Source organism: Perca fluviatilis, chromosome 18, assembly GCF_010015445.1.
Source record: "Perca fluviatilis chromosome 18, GENO_Pfluv_1.0, whole genome shotgun sequence".
NCBI lineage: Eukaryota > Metazoa > Chordata > Actinopteri > Perciformes > Percidae > Perca > Perca fluviatilis.
Genome location: NC_053129.1, coordinates 21,786,759 through 21,812,366, shown reverse-complemented (window position 1 = coordinate 21,812,366; position 25,608 = coordinate 21,786,759). Strand labels below are relative to the sequence as shown.

The window sequence follows — 25,608 nt, the reverse complement described above, 5'->3', positions numbered from 1 at the left end:
GCCTTTACAATTACAGTGAGCATAGTGTGACAGTCTGTTGGTTGTCTGTAATGCACAGTGGAAAAAGAAAAGTAACTATTACTTCATTCTGAGGCATTGGGTTGGGTGCACATGCCATCGTGGCTCTCCACCTCCTATTTCTGAAAGAAAGAAAAAAAGAGTCATCAATTTCCATTTGAGCCCCTCATAGTTAAATATATATGCACACTAGCATGTAACTGTACTTCATTAATTATCTAGGAGAATACAGATGAATTAACAACAGTGTATTGTTCTTTAGTGTAACTTTAACTCAGTTAAAAGATCTTATTTCTACTAACGTTAGCTCTTAAAAGCATGTAAAGGCTAATTGCGCCAACCATAGACTGATGATACTTGCTAACAGTAGCAAGACTTTATCGGTGCTTTATGGTTATTACAGTTAACCAAACGTTCTAAGAAACTTGGTTAAACATTTGCTAATAGTTAGCGTTAGATAATGATAAGCATTGACAATCACCGTTTTGCATTTCGCTGACACTACGTTTAAATTAGGAAAACGTAGCTAAACTTCAATTTGCAGAAAATTAACATTAGCATGTTTTACCATAAGTGGCTAGCTAATGGTACAGACAATTTACATGGTAACATCAGATACATTTACTTTACAATGTGACTCCTCTTATATGTAATATAACTATGGGACAAAGATATATTTAAAACCTAGCAAAGCTAAATCTTACCTTGAATTATGTATGCAGGCTTTCAGCAGAAGTTGCATCCAGATTGCCAGTGAACGTGTGTAACGTAACGAAGGGTGTAAGCAGCGTTGCTAACTCAAAAGAAAAAAAAAAATAATAGTTAGATACCGCTCAACTGTCTACGGCTCCTCCCTCACTCCTCCTTCTCATCTAAAAACGTCACATCCGCAACCACGATGGCTGCGCCCATAAACGCAAACTCGACGACTCATATCAGCTCTCCACAAACCAATGGGTGATGTCACACATGCTCTGTCCATTAATATTAACAGTCTATGGTTTTCCCTGGCCAAGCAGCGGGGGAAATATCGCCTAGCATAGCGAATCCAGCCATGAAAAGCATCAACTGCTAGATCTCCTCTTTCCTTAAAAGTTTTTTTTTTTTTTTTTTCTCTCTTTTTTTCTCCCCCCCCAAAAAATTCTCCAAAACAGAAGAGCAGCTCACCTGTTGCCCTTTTATGCTAAAGCTCTGATTGCTCATTGTAAAACTGTGTGACAGGTGTATGCCCATGTGATGAATCAGTGTGCATATTTGAATGGCAGTGTGTTCCTTGTGAAAACAATAGATTTTCTTCATGAAAATTGTGCCAAATGCAGAGAATTGTGCGTAGTGTTTTGAAAAAAACTGTTTTAGAACTGCAATTTGAGTGTAAACAGGAATTGTGCTTGTAGTTTAGCAGAATTGGTTCAGGGGGTTGGTGCATGAGTTACATGTTGTGGTAATTGTGTCTCAAGTACCAGTATTTGTGTGTAAAACTGTAAGCTGTCAATGACGTTTTCCTCTCTCGAGGCATCGACAACACAGACACTAACAGGTTTTCCAGCTGAATGTGGCATTTAGTCAGAGAACACCTAGAACACTTCATAAGCCCAAAAGGATTTCAATACATTTCTGTGACAATTTCCATTTAGTCTTTTCTTTTGTCTGTGTAGTCCTATAACAATGTAAACATTCATGTGGCATCCCTGCGCGCATACATATCCTGAGAGGCCAGGTTCTCCTGAAATAACCGTATATTACTTTGTGCATCACAGGGTTGAGGGTATGACCGGCCACGGCAAACCAAAGACGGGAAAAAAATGGTTTAGACCTCAGAGGGTTAAACAAATTCACAGAAATAGCACTTTATAGACTGTTAAATATCTATGAAATTAAAAACATTAAGTTCAGAAGAGACATCATGTTACCTCTCTACAAAAACAAGACTTGCCTGCAGGACTTCTTAGTTGTTTTTAATCTGTGTGGCTTATGTAAACATCTCTCTCCTTAAATACAGTTCTAGAAGATATTGACACAGGTAAAGAGTCATGCAAACTGGAACCACCCAACCTAGGGGCAGCGGAACAAGCAGTAAACTATGGGTGGAAATCTCCAGAGGTCCCAAACTTATATTAACTAATTACGGAAAACCGAAAACCAAAAAAGTTAAATTGTGAGGCTAATCCTGCCTGATATGCTTATCCTGTTGTGATTTGACACTAAATGAAATCAGTTCCCAGCATCTGTTGAAAACATACGTCTGCGCGCTCACACATAATCATAACTCCATGCAAGCATATTACCATATTAATTCATTTTTTACATTACTAGATAAGATTTCACATATCACTGGAAAGTAAGGACTGATAAAGCACATAATCAGCCTTTTATCAGTAAAGACACTTACAATATGGTAAAAGTAATACAATAACCTATGGCGGAGTTCCATTTAAATGCATAGTCTTCAGGGTCCTGGCATCACACATGCTGGCTCACTGGGATACTTTAAAATAGAACAGAGCCACCGTTAATGTTACACTTCTTTCCTACATTAAAATTTCTTCTGTGAAAATGGCCTATTATGATTCTTCTATCAGACCAAGCGCAAGAAGTAAAAAGCAACAAAAATCTGAGAAAATTGAGAAATTTTATTAAATGAGTCTCCTTATCCGCAGTGTTTGCTGTGGAGTCAGGACTTAGCATGGGCACCCAAACCGAACTTTGTAGTCAAGTCACAAGCCAGATTCCTGGTCGTGTATTGTGGCAAACCAATCCCTCATTTTGATTGTAACTGAAAAAGGATTGCAAACAGTTAATTGATCAGTATGATGATATTTAGAGCAAGGAGACCATTGAAAGCAAACAAGAACTTAACCGGGTACACTGGGAAAACCATAAATTATTGGTTAACTGTTAAAAACATGCTCTAGTTTATTAAAGTAACAATTAAACCCAATTCTCCCCCCATTTGTTTTTGTTTTTGATGTCAGTTGTACCTTTTCAAATGATGCAGATATCCAATGAATAGAAACTACGAATACCAAGAAATTGGGTTATTCCTTTTTCTTACTCGGACCATTAAAAGCGGATAGCCCAAGAATAAAGTAAAGCTCCGCTACATTTTAATGATTTGGAATCATTGGGAAAGAGGTTGAGAAGTATTGATCTAATGTTGTAGTGTGTAGCAGATAGTATATTTAACGTTTCAAAATTATTTTCCTATAAAGCTACTTACATAAAGGTCTGCCCTGTGGAGAGGGCTGGGGTCAATGTGTCAGAGGTAACAGCCTCAATGGACATTGGGCTGTCACAGATTTGTCCCGGGTTTTCTGTCCTCAGGTTAGTCAAACTCTCCCAGTCCCCTGTTCCACTGGGAGCGTCGCGGTTATACCACTGGGTCCAGCACACTGCAAGGAACAATAAAAGAGAGATCTGCTGGAGGGAAACTGCAGAGCCAAAACACCATTCTAAATAAATACGTGGGCACATAAATAATGTAAGAGAAGGGGAAGTACGCATAGCCTACGATGTAGCCTTCTCAAGTGGCCTTGCCGTTGTGAGGATTTCTACGTGTGCTAGTATGTCTGTGTTGTTCTACTGCCCTTTTTAAAAAAGGTCCCATAGCATGAAAATTTCACTTTGAGGTCTTTTAACATTAATCTGCGTTCCCAGCCTGCCTATGGTCCCCCAGTGGCTATAAATGGCAATAGGTGTAAACCGAGCCCTGGGTATCCTGCTCTGCCTTTGAGAAAATTAAAGCTCAGATGGGCCGATCTGGAATCTTGCTCCTTATTGGCTCATAAGGAGCAAGGTTACCTCCCCTTTCTCACCCATGAGAGAGAGAGAGTGAGAGCATGGCTTTCAAACAACCAAAGTGGCAGTTGGCCAAGGCCACACCCCCACCCTTCACCTTGCCGCCCCCCTCCTCAATAGCTACAGACACAGAAATGGCACACTAAGGAAAGCTCATTGTGGGAATGGCTCTAGTGGCTGTAATTCTGCACCAAGACTGAATTTCAGGAAAGAGACTTCAGATACAGTATTAGGGGGACCACTAAAGTCTATATAAAAGCATCCAAAGAGCACCATGTCATGGGACCTGAGAATAGCAAAGCTGAGTGTGAGAGATTAGCTTTGGAGGATGTACTGACTCAGGAAAAGTTAACCCTCTTCCTTTCATGACTTTCATGGAGAGGGAGAACCCGAATACAAGTAGAGGAAAATGCGACGCTACCAAGCCACAGCCAAGTGGACAATTCAGTGGTTGCTGTCTGCGGTGCCACAACGCACCGTTACATTTTAAGGGGGAGCGCGCACACCAGGATACCGGGTAGAGTATGCGTAGCTAGCACACCAATGTGCGCGGACCTACGGCTTCAGTTGAACGCCGAACCCTAAATCAAGCTTAACACCGCACATGAATGTGTTCAGACCGTACCTTTACAGAAAGAGCGAGGGCAGCTGAAACGAACACGATAATCCTTACACATCTTAGGCTTGGGTTGGTCCTGGTTCCTGCAGACAAATCCTTTAGTGGTGTCCCTTCTGGAAAAAAAAAGAAACGTAGCATGCTAGTGGCATGGATCTAAGAAAGAAAATGTCAAGTCTGTCAATCTTTCTGTTGGTCATTTGGTCCAGACTTTATTATCTTCATAATGATTGGCTGGATTACCATTAATGGACACTCCTGGTGCCTAGAGGATGGGCACTGATAGCACTGTCATTGTGAGCATGTTAGCAATGAAAATATGCTTGAACTCAACAGGTACTCAAACACGTAGTAGCAATATCAATGCAAAACAATCAGAATACAATATGAATCTTCGCATGAAACACATTCAAATTATTCATACTCTTTCAGTACTTACAGATAAATCACATCACCTGCTGCAGCCACAGTGAGTCCAGATAGAGTTCTCGCCTCAATAGCTAATGGTTTAGAGCAGATCTTTCCTGGGTACTCATTGCGAAGATCAGAGAGGGTTTCCCAGTCTCCACTTCCAGAGGGGTCATCTCTGTCAAACCAGCGTGTCCAGCATCCTGGACAAAGGCATTTAAGTTGAGATAAATTAGCAACAAGACAACTTTTCTATACAAAGTGAACCACTGACTGGTTAAGTCTGTACTTGTCAGTAAATGTGAGAATTGCCAGTGAAAAGAATTTCTAACCTGGTTTAGGGAGTAAAACTAAGTCAGACACTCTGGCTGTCTGCTGGTTGCTTTCTGGTAAAAGGTAATCAGAAAAGCTTTTGACTATTGTGACTGAGTACATTTGTCATTATAGAGTCAAAATTGTAAATGTGATCGTGACACTGGATTGCAGTTATGGAGTTGAACCTACCAAAGAACAATCCTGCAACAATGGCTACGCTCAGCTATTAAGGACAAAAGAAAATAAAATAGGTTACAATCACAGACTATGGCAGACTATGGCACAGTGCTTATAAAGAACATGTATATCCACAGAGAAAAAAAAATATAAACACAAAGTGATACATTACCAATTGGATCATGATTGCAGATAAAGAGGGATCTTTAAACCTGTAGGAGATGGTTGCATTTAGGAATACATGTGTGCATGATCAAAGAAAGTTCAAGAGTTGCATCAAGTGATCTAAACATGCATTGAAGTGCATGTATAATATTTAACACATCTCAATTTCAAATACATCTTTATAAAAAAAAAAAGAAATTACATTTACCAAAATTACAGTTTATAATAACATACATTGTTAAATAAATATCCCTGAAATGACATTCAAAATATTAAGCTCAGATGAGAAATTGGGTTACCTCTGCAAAAATAGAGAGACACCCACGGGACTTCTCAGTTGAATGTTTGTGTGAACTTCTGTGTGGCGGATTGAGCCCGTCTCCTGTCCCTCTAAATACAGTTCTTGAAGATAATGACTTACTGACACAGGCGGTCACAGTCACAACACTGAAACTGGAACCATCCAAAGGAAACAATGCCTCATTCAAAAAACTAAACCAAATATTTAAGACAATATTTCTCACATTCAAAATGGTTGAAAAACTATGTTTGGTGTGATGGAGCGGCTGAGGTCATACCACTTCTTACGGACATTGACTATACCAGATTTGTTTGTGTTTAGCATTATATTCAGTTACAATTTAGATTCATTATTGGGTTAAAACAAAACACAACAGAAGTGTTAAGTTAGTGTATTGGTAAATGTCTGTTAGTTATTCTGTTTACTTACCACACCATGTGCTCCAGACAAAAGGAAAGGAGGAAATGCTGATTCACTTCATCTATTTATACTGGATGTGATGTCATCGGTGCCACCTGGGAATAACAGGGACCGCCCCCATGATTACGTTGTTTTTCCAACTGCCAGCTTTCACATGGTCGGGATGCGTGTTCTTCTTCTTCTGTTATATTGCCGTTTGGCATAACAACTTGTTGCATTGCTGCCACCAACTGTTGGGCGTAGCCTAGAGCATCAGGTGTGTGAAAACACGGAGGCCACAATAACAAAAGATTTTCTGCTGTTTTTCTTATGCGATCATACAAACAGCACATGGAAAGGTGTTTGTTTGTGTTATCTGCAGGACAACGAATACATAGGCCTATACAATTTATACATAGGCCTATTTATGAATAATTTGAAACATGTTATGTATATGTATGTTTCTTGGCAGAGGCGTTTGTCCACAATAAACAGTTTATTGTCATTGAAATATTTTCCGTGAACCAAAGTCGCCTACATCAAATGGCAGTTGTCAACAACGCGTCACCAACTGGGAAACTCTGTTAGCAAAATCTAGCCCGAGTTTCCCACCTCTGATTCCCACAGGAAGTGACGTGAATGGTGACGTTTTCACTGGAAAAAATGTTTTTCTGATGTCCAATGAACGCACGAAGAAAGTATGTTTTTTTATTTTTTTTTTTTTTTTTTTTTTTTTTTTTCAAAATGGTTAAGTCCTAAAGAGACAAAGATAAATGTGTTTCTACACTTGTGATTAGAATGCGAGAATGTTTACTCACGTTGGTGGGGAAAGGATTTCATACTTACCTGTAGATGATGAGAAGGCCTATTTAAGCAGTTGGCCTCGAGCAACTCTGGGGTTAAGATGGCTTGAGGGTGTTTGAGGGTGTCACTTTTTGTTTTGCCTAAGTTTATCTAATTTTCCGTTGTTATGAGTTGAATTAAGGCCAAGTTATTTAGTTTATTTAGTTCTTTTGATTTTTGTACATTGCTCTTGGTTACATCGTCAATAAACCACATTGGGGATGAAATGGACACAGTTTCTCGAGTCTGCCTCCTACTTCGTTGACTACTCCGGTCAGACTTTCTCATATTTGGATATAAGGTGTGCATCTCCCCCAGTCTTCATTTTATACCTTTAGATACGTTTTTTCAAACAGACACATGCAAATTAAAGGGAATGCGTGTATGTAGGTACACGATACACAGTAGACATAGTTTGAATTTATGTTTTTTTTATTTGTGCAATGTATCTCTGCATTAGTGCCTAATGTTATGTTACACTCTGCTTACTCTGTCAGCTGCCACTCACTTTGAAATAACAAAGTCTTGCATCAAATCGCATCTTATACAAACTTGTATAAACTTTGTCACAGTGTTGGATTTTTCAGTCGGGCGGGCAACATATAGTTTTCAACTTCTTTGGTATTTAGAAGTTTCAATGAAAGGTTTAAAGAAAGGTCTGTAGATTAGCCAGAGTATGTAATGGGGCAACTTGAGGGCGTGTGAGAATGAACTAAAAGTTGCTAGCTGCAAAACCAAATCAATGAAGCTAAAATATGCTAAAAAGCTACTTAAAGCTGAGGGAAACCGCAGTCAGGTGATAACTCACTGGTGGATTATCACAGTGACTCCTTTTGCACTAAATGTGGTAATTTGAGCCACTGTTTATATAAGGATATTGATAAGTGCAGCTTTAAAAAGAAATACTACTCAAAGATCAAAGATCAATTTACCTCCCAATAACTGTATTGCATGCAAATACAAGGGGATGCATAAAAAGATGCATGTGGTAAACAATATGTTTAAAAACATATCCTGTTTCAAAATTCTCTGTTTGCAGCATTTCAGCTTCTTCTTCAATAAATCATATCCCCAATACGGCTTAAACATGTTGTGGAGGACCACATTCTCATGGATGGATGGATGGATATAAGGGCTTAAGACTGTTTAGCTGAAACTTATGATGTTAATGAACATTTAGAACTGGAGCGGTGGACGGATGACAGCTGAAACTGCACAGCTGCTGCAGAAAATGCCATAATCCAGACAGAAATGTGGCTGCCTCTTGCAGTTAAAGGCAGCTGTCATGCTATCTCTGCAATTATGAAACCAACACTGTTTTTTTTATTCATGCAGATAACAAACTGCGCTAAAATGTGCCTGATACAGACTGAATGAATGAGGAAATGAAAGAGCGCTGTCAGAGGGAGAAGACGGTTTATTAAAGAAAACCTGCTCCCGACCAGGTGAGGTTCACAGGCTCAGTTACCATAGTAACTGACTCTGAAATGGGCTGGAGTTATCAATCTCTCTCTCAGGTTTGATCAGCCTCCCTTTCTGAAACGGAAAACCCCAGACTTTCCCTCATCTCAGGGTTGGCAAACTGAAAGTTTTCACTAAACCTGCTTTCTGAAACGGACCCCTGGGGCCTCATTTATAAAACTGTGCGTATAGATTCTATTCTGAAAGATTTCGTCGCCCCCAAAGTCAAAATTTTTGCGGCGCGCAAAACAAAATTCCAATTTAAAACACCTTGCGTGGCGCTGCACACTACGCACTCTTCTCGTTAGTAATACGGACGTGCGTTACCTTAAGCCTGGTTCACACGGGAGGATTTTAAAATTGTCGGCCGATTTTCCAATCCTGAGAGACCCCACACACGGCGATAAGAAATCATGGGTCCAACAGTTTTGGTCGTACAGTGTGTGGTGCGCAGCACACGGCAAAATCAACACATCACACACGAACCGATTTGACTGCCGAGCATTCCCAGGTCAGACGGGAAATCTTGCAAAATCCCTCGAGATCAAACGCGACTTCAGAGTAAACAATCATGGCGGATGCAGTGGCGATAGTTTGTAGTTTGTTTTTAACCGAAAAAAAACGTTATCAAAAGAAAAGGCGATTGTCAAAGACGTGGAGACAACGCGAGCATGGACTGTACTCAGCTACATCATGATATGGAGGTGAGTTGTTGTTTTTTCTCATAGAAATGTCGTTATGTAGTACACAGATTAATTACCGCTGAAATACACGTTCATATATTCGTTTCCATGTACTCTGGTGGACTGCAGTTGTGGATGTAGTTATGCCCATCGACTTTATTGTATGCCACAGTCCACAGGCTGCGTGCTCGTTTGTCCCCGGGGGACACCACACACGAGGAGAAATCGGGCCCAAAAAATCCAACATGATGGATATCCCCGATTTGAGATCGGAGCGGTCCTGACGTCCTTCCGAGCAGACGAGAGCAGTCTTAACACACCACACATGGCAGGAATACCTGATAAGATTATTTTACGATAATTGGAGCATCCTTAAGATTGTCGGGAGGGGTGAATCGGGGCTAAAATCGGCCTAATTATCCTGCCGTCTGAACCAGGCTTTATGCGGTCGTGCACGAGCCTCACGCTCCTCCCAAAGTCGTCCATATTTGTCCCAATAAGGTCCATGTTAATCAATCAATGAATATAGCAGCCTTGTAAAGAAGCCCTTGATGACCAATCATGAAACGGAAAAATGGGGGAAAAACACGATTCAGTGATCGTGAGATCGATTTGCTCCTAACAGAGGTAGAACATCGAAACAAAATCCTGTTTGTAAGCCTTAACCCTTGTGTGGTGTTCATATTTTTGTTACACAGCCTTAATACTTAACACATTTAAAACAAGGAAATTCCATTATAAAAAAGGTAAAAAATAGAAACAAGATTTTTGATCATTATTGGTGCTTATTTCTTAGAACTTAATCAGAACAGGTGAAAGTGCTTGAAATTTAACAATTTTGTAACTTTGTGTGGGAATAGCAGGTGCAGAAAGACAACACAGCTTCATTTTTAATACATCTTCTGAGGTCAGCGCCGTCGCCTGCGACAGAAAGACTTAATTTGGCCTGGAAGACAATGACTTTTCGGAGACTTTGCAGTAGCTAGTTACAGTTTTTACCTATTGCTTACACACTTTTTGCAGAATTTGGCTCATTATGTCAAAACTCTACACACAAGCCAATCAGACAAAGCAGTTGGGGATTAACAACTCACATATATGCCAAAATCAAAACTTGACAAAATGAAATTCTTGCAACAAAATCATACACACAAGCACCATTTGAATTACTCTTTCATATAACCAGCAACACACTAATGGGCTTTATATAAAACACTGCAGTCTTTGTGTTTCTATTCTTATTGTCATTTTCTCAGACTCAGTCTTCTGTAAAACTCAAAAGTAGAATTTCTGCAGTAATCAAATGAGTTTTTACAAAAAAACAAGAAAAATAAAATCACAAATCATCAAATTTAGCAACTAAAAAAAGTTAAAATGAAAAAAAAACAATTACTGGATAAATTACTATTGGGAAAAAAAACATAAACTTGTGTTGTGTGTGTGTGTGTGTGTGTGTGTGTGTGTGTGTGTGCGCGCGTTGGTGACCGATTGGTGTTCTCAGGTGTGTATGTAAGTGCCTACAATTGCCAAATGAGTTTAGCATTTTGAACAGAATGTTTTCCCAATGACAACAGGAGATTTGGTTTTTGAACAAAGTGTCTAATGTAAGAAAACGTGTGTAGTGTTGTAGAATTGTTGACAATGTGCTTAAGCTACACTGTTAATTATTTGACTGTAAATTTACAATAAATTACAGGTTACTAGTTGCATGACTTTCACAGTAAGTTACTGTATCATTTTTACAGTAAATAATTGTGAAATGACAGCTGTATACTGTGACTTCACAGTAATTATGCCAACGCATTACTGTGATTTAGCAGTAAGCTGCTGTAGAATTACTGTAAAACCGTTACATATTTACTGTAATAAAGCAGCATTTTGCTGTGAAATTACATTATCTTGCTGTATATAATCACAATAATATCCTGTATATTTGAATTTTTACTGTAAAATTAATGCAACTCAGTAGCCAGTAATTTGCTGTGAATTTACAGTGAACAAGACTGTAAATTTGACATGATTTTACCAGACCTATACCAACATGTTTTGCATCTGGTCAATAAAAACAAAGCAAATACCATTTTAACCTTTTAATGAATACAACCAAACATGTACAGTTAAATAAGTAGTAAAATTCAACATCTTTTTCTTTTGGCAGTTGTAATTCATTGATACATTAGAACAGGGGTGTCAAACTCAGTTTCCCAGAGGGCCACACTGGAAAATGAGAACCACATCAAGGGCCAGACATGGAGAGATTATTGATATGCTTTTATTTAAGAGAAAAAGTCAAATATTTTGACTGTATTATTGCAATTTGGGCCTCATAATGCCCCAAAAAAGTTCCTCAGCCAGCGAAAAATACATTGAATAAAGCACCAAGAAAGTTGGAAAAAGGCCGGGGTAAAAAAGCGTTTAAATTGTCTGAGATAGTGCCAAAAACATCGTAAAAGTGCCAAAAAACTTCCGAAAAAGTGGCAAAACATTTAGTAAAGCATCAAAAACGTTAAAACAAAGTGCCTAAAGCATTGGAAAAAAAGCATAAACCGCTGGAAAAGGCATCAGAAATGTAAAAAAATAAAAATGCACAAAAAGTGTATGTATATATGTATGTATGTATGTATGTATATATATATATATATATATAAAAAAAGAAGCACCAAAGACTTTGGAAAAAGCGACAAAAACTAGGTGGGCCTAAATTTATTGTGAATCTAAATGGAAATGTGGGCCGGATCAAAACCAGCGAGGGGCTGGATTTGGTACTCGGGCCTCGAGTTTGACACATGTGCATTAGAACATTATTACCAATGTGATAATGACATAAATCACCTCACAGGAATGCATTGGTACATTTAAACATTAGAACATTATCTTAAACAACAACAATACTACGACCATCTTCCAACCTGGGTGTATTCAGAGTAGGCCTACATGGTGTCCCTATACTTTAATCCATTCCATCTACATCAATATCCATTCAAAGTCCACAAGTTTTCTCACGAGTCTGCTCACATGTGGGTTGATGCCTCCAAGCTGCTTCTTCTTCGATTTGGAGCCCATCTCAGGGTTAATACCCAAGAAGCACCTGTAAACAATATGCCAAGACAACAACTTTCAGTACTGCATATTATATTGCTCATTATATTTTACAGTTAAAGGAATGCTCCAGAATGAAAACACAACTTGGGGTCTATTTAAAAAAAAAAAATTTAAATTAATCGGAGGAGTTTTGAGCAAGACCATTATTTACATTAAAAATACTTTATAGCTTATTGCAGTGGGAATACGTCCGTGTCAAAATAAATTGCTATTTTCAAAGCAAATCGGGTGGTAGTGTCCATGGGTATCCTACAGATAAACCGTATTGCAAACTTTTAAAGTGAACAGAGAGGCTATCACAAGGGAGTGCAAAGGAAACACACATTGTCTTACTTCTGTTACAGTAGCGTCAAATCAGTGGGCGTGTTCAACATCTTGCAGCTGCACGGATCTGGCTAATTCTTACAATAAAAAAAAGCATCACATTTAGCCAGATCTGCACAACGCTGGAATAAGTTGAACGTGCACACTGATTTGAAGCTACTTAGAACAGAAGTAAGACGACGTATGTTGCCTTCAGAAACCCTCCTCGTATAGCCCGAACATATGCCCACTGCAACTTGCTATAAAAGCATTTTTTGCAAATGCAAATAACCGTATTGCTCAAAACTCTGATTAACGTCATTTTTCTCCCATGTTGTTTTTACTCTGGATTATTCCTTTAATCTAAAGGCACAGGAAATGGTGTCCCTTTCCAGAAAACGTGTTAGAAAAGTAAATGAACTGACCACACCCCTACAACCCTTACCTTTCTATGGAGACAGCTGCATCCTTTGACCCCTAGTGTATGTGTGTGTGCGCATTTGCACGTCCAGACCCTTACCGTGTGTGTTTGTAGGTGTGTGTATAGAAGTGTGTGTGTGTAATGTAAATTTGAATGTTTCAATACCTTTGAATAAACTCCAGAGTTCATGAGCCGTCGTCAGGATACTGCAGATTAAAGTTGTAATAGCTTGCAAAAACAGCTGCTATCCCATTGATGAAGCTGTCGTCTGGTCCATCACCACTTGTCCTTCAGTGGATAGCATCCAAGTCCTTGGCTTCATCAGGTCACCTAAAATGAACAGATATGGAAGTGGAATGTTGAATAAAGAAGAGAAGAATGTTTCTGATTTTGATATCCAGCAACACTGCCTTTAAACTGCAAACCCACTTGTTAGTGATCTAACAAGATAATCTACTGATCTAGTCTCTCAAACAGCTCAAACTACAGAACATGCCTTGCTCTCACAATTGTACACAAGATTGGTTTTTCACACAGTTCCAAAATAAATTTAAAGCCCTATTCGCACGGGATAAGTATTACCTGGTGACCTCCGGTCATTTGTAATAATTGCGGAGGTTGTCTGTGATCTTAATCCCGTGCGAATCGGTCATGTCTGTAATTTGTAAAGTAATAATTCCTTCGCAAATGACCTACCATATTTCGCTGAAAACGGAGGTCCTGTGATAATATTAGTCCCGTGCGAATCGGCATCTCTGATTTGTCCAGGATTTGGCGGGGCTTTTTTGTTTTTTCAAGGTACCTATTTCCTTCTTTTGCGCCTTTTTATCCATCTTTGGCGAAGAATGGAGGGTGCGTTGGAGTGTTTTGACAGTGTTTTGGGTGCTGGGTCATGTCGCTATACATCATATACAATTTGCAGAAAGAGAAAGATGAAAACCACCAGAAGTGCGAAGACAAAAAGAATGATTAGATGGCGATGGATGACATGTATAGCAGCATGCGGTAAATATATTTTTTATGTTTGTATCATACATTTAACAACAAGACATCTCCAAGCAATAGCTTATCAAAAATAATGCACAATCAAGCGAGGGGGCTCACTTCATAATTAGAGGTTAATGTTACAAATAAATCAAGCGTAAAGCTTGAGCTAATAGATTTTAACCTGGTGAAATGTTTGGTTTTATCCATCTAACCGGACCCTGCTTGACACCACCCGGAGAAAAAAGTGAGAGAAAGAAAAAGGAGAGGTCGCGACGTTCGGACGATGACTGACTACCCGGTTGAGATTGTGTGCGTGTGTGTCCTCGAGATCTTACCACACACAAACACACGTAGCAGAGCTACCCACACCCATGTTTCTACTGTTGCTTAATGTCAGTAAATTCGAGTAAAATCACAGGCTTCGCTTATCCCGTTCGAATGCGCCAGATGAAACTCAGACGTGGGTGGGTAATTTATAATTCACACGAGGTCCCTAGATAATACTTATCCCGTGCGAATAGGGCTTAAGACAATGCCCTACCCCACCCCTGGAATGCAGGAAAATCTTTAAAGCCATTGACTGTATACAACTACTACCACCACTTCTGTAATTGTTAAAAGATCAGAATTAGAAAAAGACATTAATTATTGAGAAAATGTCAAGACAAGACATTGATCAGCAAGTTATTTAAAAATGTGTTTTTTGGTTCTTGCTGCTAGAAAATAATAATATGAAATCCAGATATAAATGTTACCTTGGATAATCAAGCAGGAGGAGCTCGGTAGCATCACTGTTCTCTGCAGATCAGCGGCTGTGGCACACGGCTGTAAAATAAACCTTAACTGTAACATACATTTATGGTAGCAGATTCAAATACATAAAAGACAATCCACTGGTCTCCTGACAGAGGGTAATCAGAGAGAATGTTATGTATACTATCCATCTAGTGTAATCACCAACTGCTTAAAATGAACTGGCTAGCAGGAGCATGAAATAAGATGAGCTAGCTAGCTATATATATAGCCCTCAGTTGCTCCAGTCCAGGGTGACTGTCAGTATGTCGTTCTGGATAAGAGTGTCAGCTAAATAAATAAATATATGACTGAACCTGAAAATGTCGTGGCAGAGTCTGCTAGTTAGCCATCTAACCAGCATGAAAGTCAGTCCACTAACCTTAAAAGTTAAACCAAAAAGCAAATAATTCTTCAGAATAACTCTTAAAGCACCGTGAATTACAATCTACCCTATCCTTCTCTATTACCGTCTTTTACTTCTTGAATTTATGTCTTTAACTTGACGTACCTTGTATCTGGTATCTTCTGCCTTGTCCCTCCACGTCTGCCACAAAATCCAGTGAGTTTGGCTTCTGACCGCAAAATCGTCCCACAATGCAGTGCGTTTCAAGTGCAATTCAAATTTCACAATAAGATGCTGTACTTTTATAGAGAATATGCAGTCTTACATTAATTTCACAGTAAAAGTCTTAACACAATATTTTATTGTGAAATAATACTGTTAAATATTGTGAAGTGGTAATAATGTAATTTATTGTGAAATATTACAGTTATATCTTGTGAAATCCTGGAAATATTTTACAGTGTATGGTTACACTGTGTTTGAGGTATGCTACGAGAAGTTTAGGTATTAAAGCTTTGGTCTAAGCATTAATTTTTAGTGTGTATGCAATGGGCAAAAACTGTAAGCGATAAATCCATCTGAACGGCTATTTAGTCATCGTTCTGTATATAAAAAACAAAACCATACCAAAGAATTTCTAACAAGGGAAGAAGTTCCACTCTCTCGTTACTTCTGGCTTCTGATCTGGTTGCAGTTCCACCAGAGTTCCATAAAGGGGGCGCTCACAGGCCAGTGCAGAATGAATGGGACTCTATGGAGCTATACCCCTCAAAATCCACTTCTAGTAATTTGAATGTTGCATTCGAAAGGGGAGGCTAAGAAAATTACACTGCTGGGTGTTAGATTTTTTTAAAGTGGCGTTTTTGTTCTAAAAAGCCTTTTACAGTTTTTCTCGATTGTTTACACACATTTTCTGAAAGCATGCCTTAGACTCTCAGAGGTCCGTTTCAGAGAGCAGGTTTAGTGAAAACTCTGAGTTTGTTAACCCTGAGATGAGGGAAACTCTTGGTTTTCCATTTCAGAAAGACAGGTAACTTAACCTCATAATCAGTTACTATGGTAACTGAGTCTGTGAACCTAAGCTGGTCGGGAGCAGGTTTTTTTTCAGGAAACCTCGAAGTTTGTCTCAGTCTCCTCCCCGTGAGAGGGAGGAGACAGAGTCAAACTCAGGTTTCTTCTCACTCACTTCCTCATTCATTCATTCAGTCTGTATCAGAGCGCATTTTAATGCAGTTTGTTATCTGCATGAATAAAAAACGTATTGGTTTATGTTAGGCAGATTATAAAACTGTTTTTTCTCAAACATGTCATGTCCTTTTGTCGACGCGATCCTGTTGATGAAAAAGCTGTATTACTTCACAGAGAGTTTACGTCGGAGATGATATTGAGTCCCGACTAGATGTTTTCATTTTCATTTACCACATAACCGATTTGAGAGGTATTTTTTTACAGTCCATTAGATATGTAGATACCTTATCAGTCCTCATGTCACTAACATCAGCCATCGTGGACAGGCTTTAACATCCAGATTCTTTGCGTGCTACGTTTTTGCAAACGGCAGTTTTCTTTATAACATTGGTGATGCGGATCATAGCCTACTGTAATAGTAAAGCCACTGTGCACGCGAGCGTCAGAAAAAGTGTGACTCGCACTTGTAGCGTTCCCTGGACACAAACCAGTGAGCGCCATTAAAAAGAAATACCGTATTTTCCGGACTACAAGTTGCACTTTTTTCCTACTTTGGCTGGTCCTACGACTTACAGTCAGGTGCGACTTATATATCAAAATAAATTATAATTTTAACATGTTTTAATTAATAACTGAAAACATACCAAAGTCTACCCAGCGCGGAGGGGGCTCTAGGCTTAGGACAACTAGAATGCTCCTACTAAAGACAACTGACAAAGAAAGAGATAACAAACTGCAGGTAGTAAAATATGCAGCCAAAAGCGGTAATCAAGCAGCAGAAAGAAAGTTTGAAATGAGAGAAACTTGTGAGGGACTGGCAAAAGGTTACTCTTACTGCAATGAAGAAAACAAAGAAAGCTAATCGGCTAATCGGGCTGAAAGCAAGATGGCCAGAGCTGGAGGAACGAGTCGGGAGGGGCTTGTCAACGGCAGTTCCGTTACGTCTCCGCCTTTTAATACATCCCGTACTCCGCCTGGTGGTATACGTAGTTGTTCTGTTGTGCTGTTAATGTGTTACCGGTAACATACGGACATAGTGATGGCGAACTGAAGCTTTCTGAAGCAGTGAAGCTTTCAAACCATTGTATCGAAAAAAGGTTCACTACCAGCTTCAGAACTCTATGAGGACATCTGGTGGTGAAGTTAGGGCAACCCAGTCTCACGTCAGTTCGTGATGGCATTACGAAATTAAATCTATTAAGTGATACCCTAGAACGTATACCCTCCACGTTATTTTGAAGATTTATGTGTTGGGGTCACGTTTTTATACTAATGTATTTCAATGAGAAGCATCTTACGTAATCACAGCACGAAACTTTCTGCCAGTCGGGCTGCAGCAGAGAAGCTGGATACAGCTTTGATATTATTGGTATTTTAGCCCAATAACCGTTTTAATCAACATTTATTCACCAGATCTTATCACGGTTTATTCTTTTAATGTTATTATTTCGGTCTATTTCGGCCAGGGAAGCTGGATTGCTTTGTTGTTTATTGATATTTTTAAAACTATAACGCTACATCTTTCAACATGTATTTAGCTGTTATCATGGTATGCATTTCATTATTTTAATAATATTATTTCGGTCTTAATCCGGTAAATATTACAGTAAATAAGACAGAAAAATAGGTTACGATATGAGCGAGCTGGGCGCATTCAAAGCCGATGTCCCACGATGCAATGCGGGCACTCAATCACAGAATCAGACAGCGATCAGCGGGTCTTTAACGACTGTATCACTTCAATGTAGCTACGTTAGGGATCATGTAGAGCGTTGTTATATAGCTATCATGTAGATATGGTCACCAAAGTTTACCCACTGTAAGCACTGTCAAATATGGTAATAAGCTATTTTCACCTATTTAACGATTCGATTTTTAAAATCTGATGACACCAGTGTGTTCCCCATCCCAAAAAAACCCAGGGTGTATCCAAAATTCTACACTACCAACTTCTACATATGAGAAATATACCAATATATTTAAAAACTACAACTCCCACACAGACGCGCCCCGGAATCTGTTACAAAGCTTGAGCACTTGTAGTTCCCGGGTGGGTGGGCAGACGTGTTCGGCTCCTGTTTTTCGGCGCCGTGGGTGGGCTTCGTTCGTTTCAGATTGATCGCCACCGCCGGCTGGCAAAAACAGTACATGAGACAAAATACATGAAACTGTATTTTATTATTATTGCTATGTTTATTGTTTAACTCCTCAAATACAACGTTAGACAAAACATCAATATTACGAATATTATGTATTTGTATCTTTTCTACCCGCGCCGGTAATTACACGTCACTTCCGAGTCTTCAACTGATTTTTAAACGGTGCATAACTTACTGGAACATAACTGAGCAACATGTTGTTGCTGCTGACAAAACCACTGATTATATATATTATATTTATTACATGGCTTGCTTTTACGTTAATGTTAGAATATGGTCTTTATTTTTCTTGATAAAAGACCGTTACTGCAAAACACAACGCTGCGATGCATAGCATACGCGTACATGGACGCGGTTCTGTTCCCTCTGGAGGAGAGCTATAAATCGATCCGCTGAAAGAAGATTGACGTCGGGGTCCTGATCACCCTGCCGTTGTTGTATTAGCTATAACAACGCTCTACATGATCCCTAACGTAGCTACATTGAAGTGATACAGGCGTTAAAGACCCGCTGATCGCTGTATGATTCTGTGAATGAATGCCGCGTTACGCTGCGTGGGACATCGGCTTTGAATGCTTCCAGCTCGTCATATTGTAACCTATTGTTCTGTCTTATTTAGCTAGCCTACTGTAATATTTACCGGTAATAAGACCGAAATAATATTATTAAAATAAAGAAATGCATACCATGATAACAGCTAAATACATGTTGAAAGATGTAGCGTTATAGTTTTAAAAATATCAATAAACAACAAAGCAATCCAGCCTCCCTGGCCGAAATAGACCGAAATAATAACATTAAAAGAAATACATATAAACCGTGATAAGATCTGGTGAATAAATGTTGATTAAAACAGCGGTTATTGGGCTAAAATACCAATAACATCAAAGCTGTATCCAGTTTCTCTCGCCAACTGGCAGAAGAAAAAGTTTCGTGCTGTGATTACGTAAAGATGCTTCTCATTGAAATACATTAGTATAAAAACCGACCCCAACATGTAAATCTTCAAAATAACGGAGGGTATCACGTTCTAATAGATTTAATTTCGTAATGCCATCACCGAACTGACGTGGGGGACTGGGTTGAGTTAGGGATAGTATTGTGTCACAAACTGTTTCACAGTTATTAGCCATGAAAATGGTTCCATACCTCCGACTTTCCTCCAAACTTGCTCAATGGTAATTCTCCTATTTCTGATTATAACATAGCTTTCTCCCCACCCACTTAGGCTATAATTAAAAACACAAAAGCTTGATCGAGGGGCCGCCGGCCGGCCTCGGCCCGGGAGTCAGGATAGTGGCGAAAAAGCAAGCGGCCCGGCCCGAAAGTCGGGCGGGCTCGGCAGAGAATCTAAACTCTAGGGCGTACTTTAGAGTTGAAGATGAATACATTTTGAGTATGAATTCAGTGATAAATAAATAATGACATAAATAATATGTGGGACCTTGCATAAATAAAAATGTAATTGCCTTCCCCCCACCAAACCAAAAAAGAACTATAAAGTTAGGATTTTGGTTGTGAACTGTCTTGTGTTTGAAAACAAATACATCAATTCGGAGGGAAATGAATGAAGAACACATTGCACATTGCGCATATTCTTTTGATTAAGGCCTACGTAGCCTAGAGCAACATTGTCTCCCTCAGCAAATAAGTGAGAATAGGCGGTTCAGAAGCTAAACTCTCTTTATAAACTCTCTACTTACTATAAACTAGGCTACTCGCTGTAGTAGCCTAAATGCAGCTAACTGATAAATGATTTTAATTTATGTGTTAAATGGTAATTTTCATTTTTCATTTATTTTGAGGAAATTAGGGGTAATATTTTTTGGTTAATATTTACAGTAATGCAAGGAATTGTTTAATTATCTAAAATGTTCGTGGATAATTCAGAGTGCATTTATATTACATTGGTGATATTTTGGAAATATTGCATTGTTACTTTAACCGTATACACCTTTAATTACATTGAATACTCTCGCGAGTCGCTGAAGTAAAGTAAGAAAAAAGGGGTTATCCGAGTGGGCAGTCAGGCACGGATAGAGTGGAGCCTCAAAGTTTTTGACCTTCTCTTTCTATTTTTCCCTTTGCCGTTAATAATCATTTTTATTTTTGTACTACTGCTGTACTGAAGTTTATGTTGCTAACCGAGTAAACGGATATATTTTTTCTACGAGTGGTTTCGTGGATTTATTGATGTGGATTCGGAGGCAAAGGGAGTGAACAAAGCGTCAAGCTAGGGCTTTACTCTGTGGAAATCTACATTTTTAGTCAAAAACTCGCTCTGCGAATTATTGGACTTTGGAACTGCCTGACTGGAGACAAAGGATGGAAGGAGGAAACTTTCGTTGAAACTGTAAGTTGAAGCCTTTCATGCTCTGAGGGCGGATCGTTAACTGAAATCACGAGGAGTGCGGTGGGTGCGCACACCGTAACAGAGAAATAAATGGATAAAGGGACGCCCGTTCGGCTGAACGACGGCGGAACGCTGTGTGTGTGTTAAGCTCACCCTACGGTTTGACATTTGCACTAGTAAGTGTGGAAACATTCGGTTGTTATGGATGAACAAGACAGTGGAAAACGGACAGTAAAAATGACTGAGAAGGCTGTTGAGGAACACAAGTCTAGACAACTCAATGCACGCAGGTGTAAGCTAACCCAGTTAACGAGCATGGTAAAGCATATTGAGCAATTAATGGAAGATGATGCGAATGCTGACATGGTTAAAAATAAATTGCGTGTGGACTTCAGTGGTTTGCAGCAAGAATTTTCCGACTTAAATTCTGGTTTGAGAAGATTTATGTCTGAAGAAGAATTCCTGGATAATCAAAAGAATTGGTTGGTTTGATCTTAAAAAATAAGTCAATAAATGATTTCTTCTGGAAATGTGAGGAATGGATGAAAGACGTCATGAAACGCTCTGAGCAGGCTGAAGAGTGTGATAAACAAGTAATGCCCACAGATAGTAGGTCTACTTCATCAAAAACCACCTCGAAACGCTCAAGTAAATCTGGATCACAAAGTGGAAGTGTGTCATCGTCATCCTCAATCAGAATAAAGGCAGAAATGGAGCGTGCTTCATTAAAGGCAAAGGCTGCAGCTTTAAAAGAGAAGCTAGCAATAGAAAAGGAAGAAGCAGATTGGCATGCTGAAAAAAGATGCAGGGAAGCTCAACTGCAAGCAGAAGAAAAGCGGCGAGAGGCGGAGTTTGAGGCTGAACAAAAAAGAAGAGAGGCTGCTATAAAGGCTAGAAAGGAGATGCATGCAATGCAGACAGCTCTTGCAGAGTCAGATGCAAAAATGCAAATTTTGCAAAAATATGAATGCACACAAGCAGCTGAGAGCAGTAAAGAAGCTAATGAACAGATTGCTGAAACAAAGGTGAACCCCATCTACCAACCACCTACACAGCACACTCCGCCTACATCCAACTTTGAGACCAAGGTTCAACTAGCACGACCACAAAGAGCCCTGCCTGCATCAAACATGGACCTCAATGATGGACCAGTGCTTGATAGTTTATGCAAGGCTATCTCTCAGCAAGTCGACGTCACTGAGTACCTTGTGAAAAATCACAAAGCCGCATTACTCCCTGAGCTCACTATTCCAACATTCAAGGGTGATCCGCTTGAGTATAAATCCTTTATCAGATCTATTGAACATGGAGTAGAAGGTCGAACTGGTGACAATCGTGATCGCCTACAGTTCTTGTTGCAGTACACAAGTGGACAACCACATGAGTTGGTAAAAAGCTGCATTCACATGGAACCCTCAGCAGGTTATGCTAAAGCGAAAGAAATGTTGAAGGAGTTTTTCGGTAATGATTACAAGATAGCAGAAGCATACATGAAGGAGGCTTTGGATTGGCAGACAATCAAGCCAGAAGATGGTGCTGCACTGCAGTCTTTTGGATTGTTCCTCACAGGCTGTTGCAATACAATGAATGATATAAGCTACATGGAAGACTTGGACAACACAGCTAACATAAAGGCACTGGCTAACAAGCTGCCGTACAAACTCAAGGAAGCTTGGAGAAAGTCTGCATGTGACCTACAAGAAAAAACAAGAAAGAGGGTTAAGTTCAAGGATTTTGTCGAATTTGTCAACAAGCAAGTTAGATATATACTACATCCACTTTATGGGAACATACAAGAAACCACCACCAGGACAAAACATCCAGTACAACAGAAATCAAATCAACAGTACGCAGACACATCCAAACCAAAGAGAGTTTTCACAGCGGCCATTGTCTCCTCCCAAACTGAAAACAAATTTAAGACTGAAAATGACAAACAACCAATGCCAAAAACACAAAATGTATCTGTGGACACAAACAGCAAGCCTTGTGTTTATTGCAAGGGAGAGCATCACAATCTCATAGTCTGCAAAAAACTCAAAAGCAAGCCGCACAAAGAAAAGATTGACTTCCTGCGAAGCAAGGGTCTTTGTTTTGCATGTTTGAAACATGGTCATATGAGCAGCAGCTGTAAAGAAAAGGCTCAATGTCAAGAATGCTCTCGACTGCATCCCACACTGCTCCACATGAATACTAAAGGCTTGCGAGAAGAAACAGCAAGTGAGCCGTTGGTGAGCAGCAATTCTTTGTTTCTCTTGTACACTGAGAAAATCATTAATAAACCAACTGAGCATGAATGGAGCGCAATACTAGCATTTTGTTGCAAACAATGGGGAACGAATCTGTTGTTAACACTTGCATTGTGAATGGCATGGAAATCAGTAGCTTGGATGGCAACCACTTTATTGAGCTTTCAGAGGTGTTTTCACAGAAAAACATACCTGTAACCAAAGACAATATTCCCCGCCAAGAGGATATTGACTGTTGGCCTCATCTGAAGGAGGTGAAACTCCCCACTATCCAAGCAGAGGTTGGATTACTCATAGGAGCAAATGTTCCCAAAGCGATGGAGCCACTGCAGGTGGTAAGGAGCGTGGATGACGGTCCTTACGCCGTAAGAACAATTTTAGGCTGGACAGTAAATGGGCCACTCAGAGGTGGAAGCGATACGAGGGAGACAAACACATTGACAGGAGTCACCACCAATCGTATCTCAGTAGCCAAGCTAGAAGAGCTCTGGCAGCTGCAGTTCAAGCAGGACTTTCCTGATGCTGGACAGAACGAAGACATTGAAATGTCCAAAGATGATCACCAGTTTATGGACATGGTGTCTCAATCCTCAAAACTTGTGGATGGTCATTACAGTGTTTGCTTGCCGGTGAAGAACAAGTCATTGTACATGCCAAACAACAGATCAGTTGCAGAGCAAGCGTGCGCTGAACTTTACGGGAAAAGATTCTCCAGAGATGTCAAGTTTCATGCAGAATATGCTACATTTATGGATGACATCCTCAAGCAAGGCTACGCCAGTGAAGTTGGATAGCGGTGAACATCAGCTAACTGAGGGACGAATATGGTATCTGCCTCATCACGGAGTTAGACATCCAGTTAAGCAAAAACTGCGTGTTGTTTTTGACTGTGGAGCAAGCTTTCAAGGAACATCGCTGAACCAACAGCTCCTGCAGGACCGGACCTAACAAGCTCACTGGTGGGGGTCCTCTATAAGGTTCAGACAAGAGACCGCGGGCGGTCATGGCTGACGTGGAGGCTATGTTCCACCAGGTCAGAGTTAGCAATGAAGACACGGATTTCTTCAGGTTCCTTTGGTGGCCTGATGGGAACTGCGAGCAGGCACTTGTAGAACACAAGATGTTGGTACACATCTTCGGCGCGACATCTTCGCCAAGTGTTGCAACCTTTGCACTTCAGAAATGTGCTACAGATTTTGAGGATGAATTTGGTCAAGAAGCTGCCCAAACGGTGAAGAAAAATTTTTATGTAGACGATTGTCTCAAGTCAGTTACAGATGAAGACAGCACAATCACCCTTTGCTCTGACTTGAGGAGCATGTTGGCAAAGGGTGGATTTCGGCTAATGAAATGGTCGAGTAACAGTCGTAGGTTGCTCAACTCCATTCCGGAAGAGGAAAGGGCTCAGGGTTTTCAGGACTTGGACTTGGATGAAGATAACTTGCCAATGGAGAGAGCATTGGGAATCCAGTGGTGTGCCGAAACGGATCAGTTCAAGTTCAAAATCAACCTCAAAGTTCGACCACACACTAGGAGAGGCTTGCTTTCCCTCGTCTGTTCCATTTTTGATCCGTTGGGTTTTCTCGCTCCAGTGGTACTGCCTGCCAAAAGAATCTTGCAAGACTTATGTCGGCAGAAGTATAGCTGGGATGAAGACTTGCCTGATGACGTCATTAAGAGCTGGAAAAAGTGGATGTTCGGTTTACAACAGCTTGAGACCTATGGAGTTGACAGATGTGTTAAGTCAAAGCGGTTTGGTGTGCCAGTCTTTGCACAGCTACATCATTTTGCTGATGCTAGTCAAGACGCATATGGAACAACAAGCTACCTACTGCTACGCACTGCAAGCGGTGAAGCTCAATCCACCCTGATTATGGCAAAGGCAAGGGTTGCGCCCTTAAAGTCTCCAACCATACCGAGAATGGAATTGACTGCAGCCACAGTTGCCGTCAAGATGGACAAGATTCTGAAGAAAGAGCTTGAACTGGAACTCAACGACTCAATCTTTTGGACAGATAGCACGGCAGTGCTAAAGTATTTGAACAGCAGAGGCACAAGATTCAAGACTTTCGTTGCCAATAGGATCACAACTATCCTGGAGCACTCTCAGACTACTCAGTGGAGATATGTTAGTACCAGTCTGAATCCTGCTGATCATGTCTCGAGAGGACAGACTGTTGAAGCGTTCTTGAATAATGAAAGCTGGCTTTCAGGACCAAGTTTCCTGCTCTGTGCACAAGACCAATGGCCCAAGAATCCAGATCCTGGAATGCTGGACATTGACGACTCAGAGGTTAAAAAGGTAGTTCATGCGCATGTTATTCAGACGCAAGACCCCAAAGATGAAATGGAACAGTTGATGACCTACTACTCATCCTGGACAAAACTTAAACGCGCTGTGGCATGGTTTCTGAAATTTAAAGATTTGCTTAAGGAACTGAAAGCAAAGAGAAAGGAATCAAACTCACACGGAGAAAACAGAATTAATCAGTTCAAGAAAGAATACAAAGGAACACACCTAACCTGT

The 25,608-nt window shown here is 40.0% G+C and overlaps 1 protein-coding gene across 1 annotated transcript; it reads right to left on the bottom strand.

Moving 5' to 3' along the window:
- Positions 1-2,692: 2,692 nt before the first annotated feature.
- On the bottom strand, positions 2,693-6,352 carry LOC120547079 (cartilage intermediate layer protein 1-like). The gene is made up of 9 exons (XM_039782484.1): positions 6,225-6,352; positions 5,794-5,947; positions 5,502-5,541; positions 5,342-5,375; positions 5,170-5,223; positions 4,869-5,040; positions 4,439-4,545; positions 3,236-3,407; positions 2,693-2,791 (listed from the first exon to the last, which is right to left on the bottom strand). Exons 3-9 carry the CDS (start codon positions 5,511-5,513, stop codon positions 2,728-2,730), a joined length of 615 nt encoding a protein of 204 aa, XP_039638418.1. The 5' UTR covers positions 5,514-5,541; positions 5,794-5,947; positions 6,225-6,352; the 3' UTR covers positions 2,693-2,727.
- Between the last annotated feature and the right edge of the window lie 19,256 nt (positions 6,353-25,608).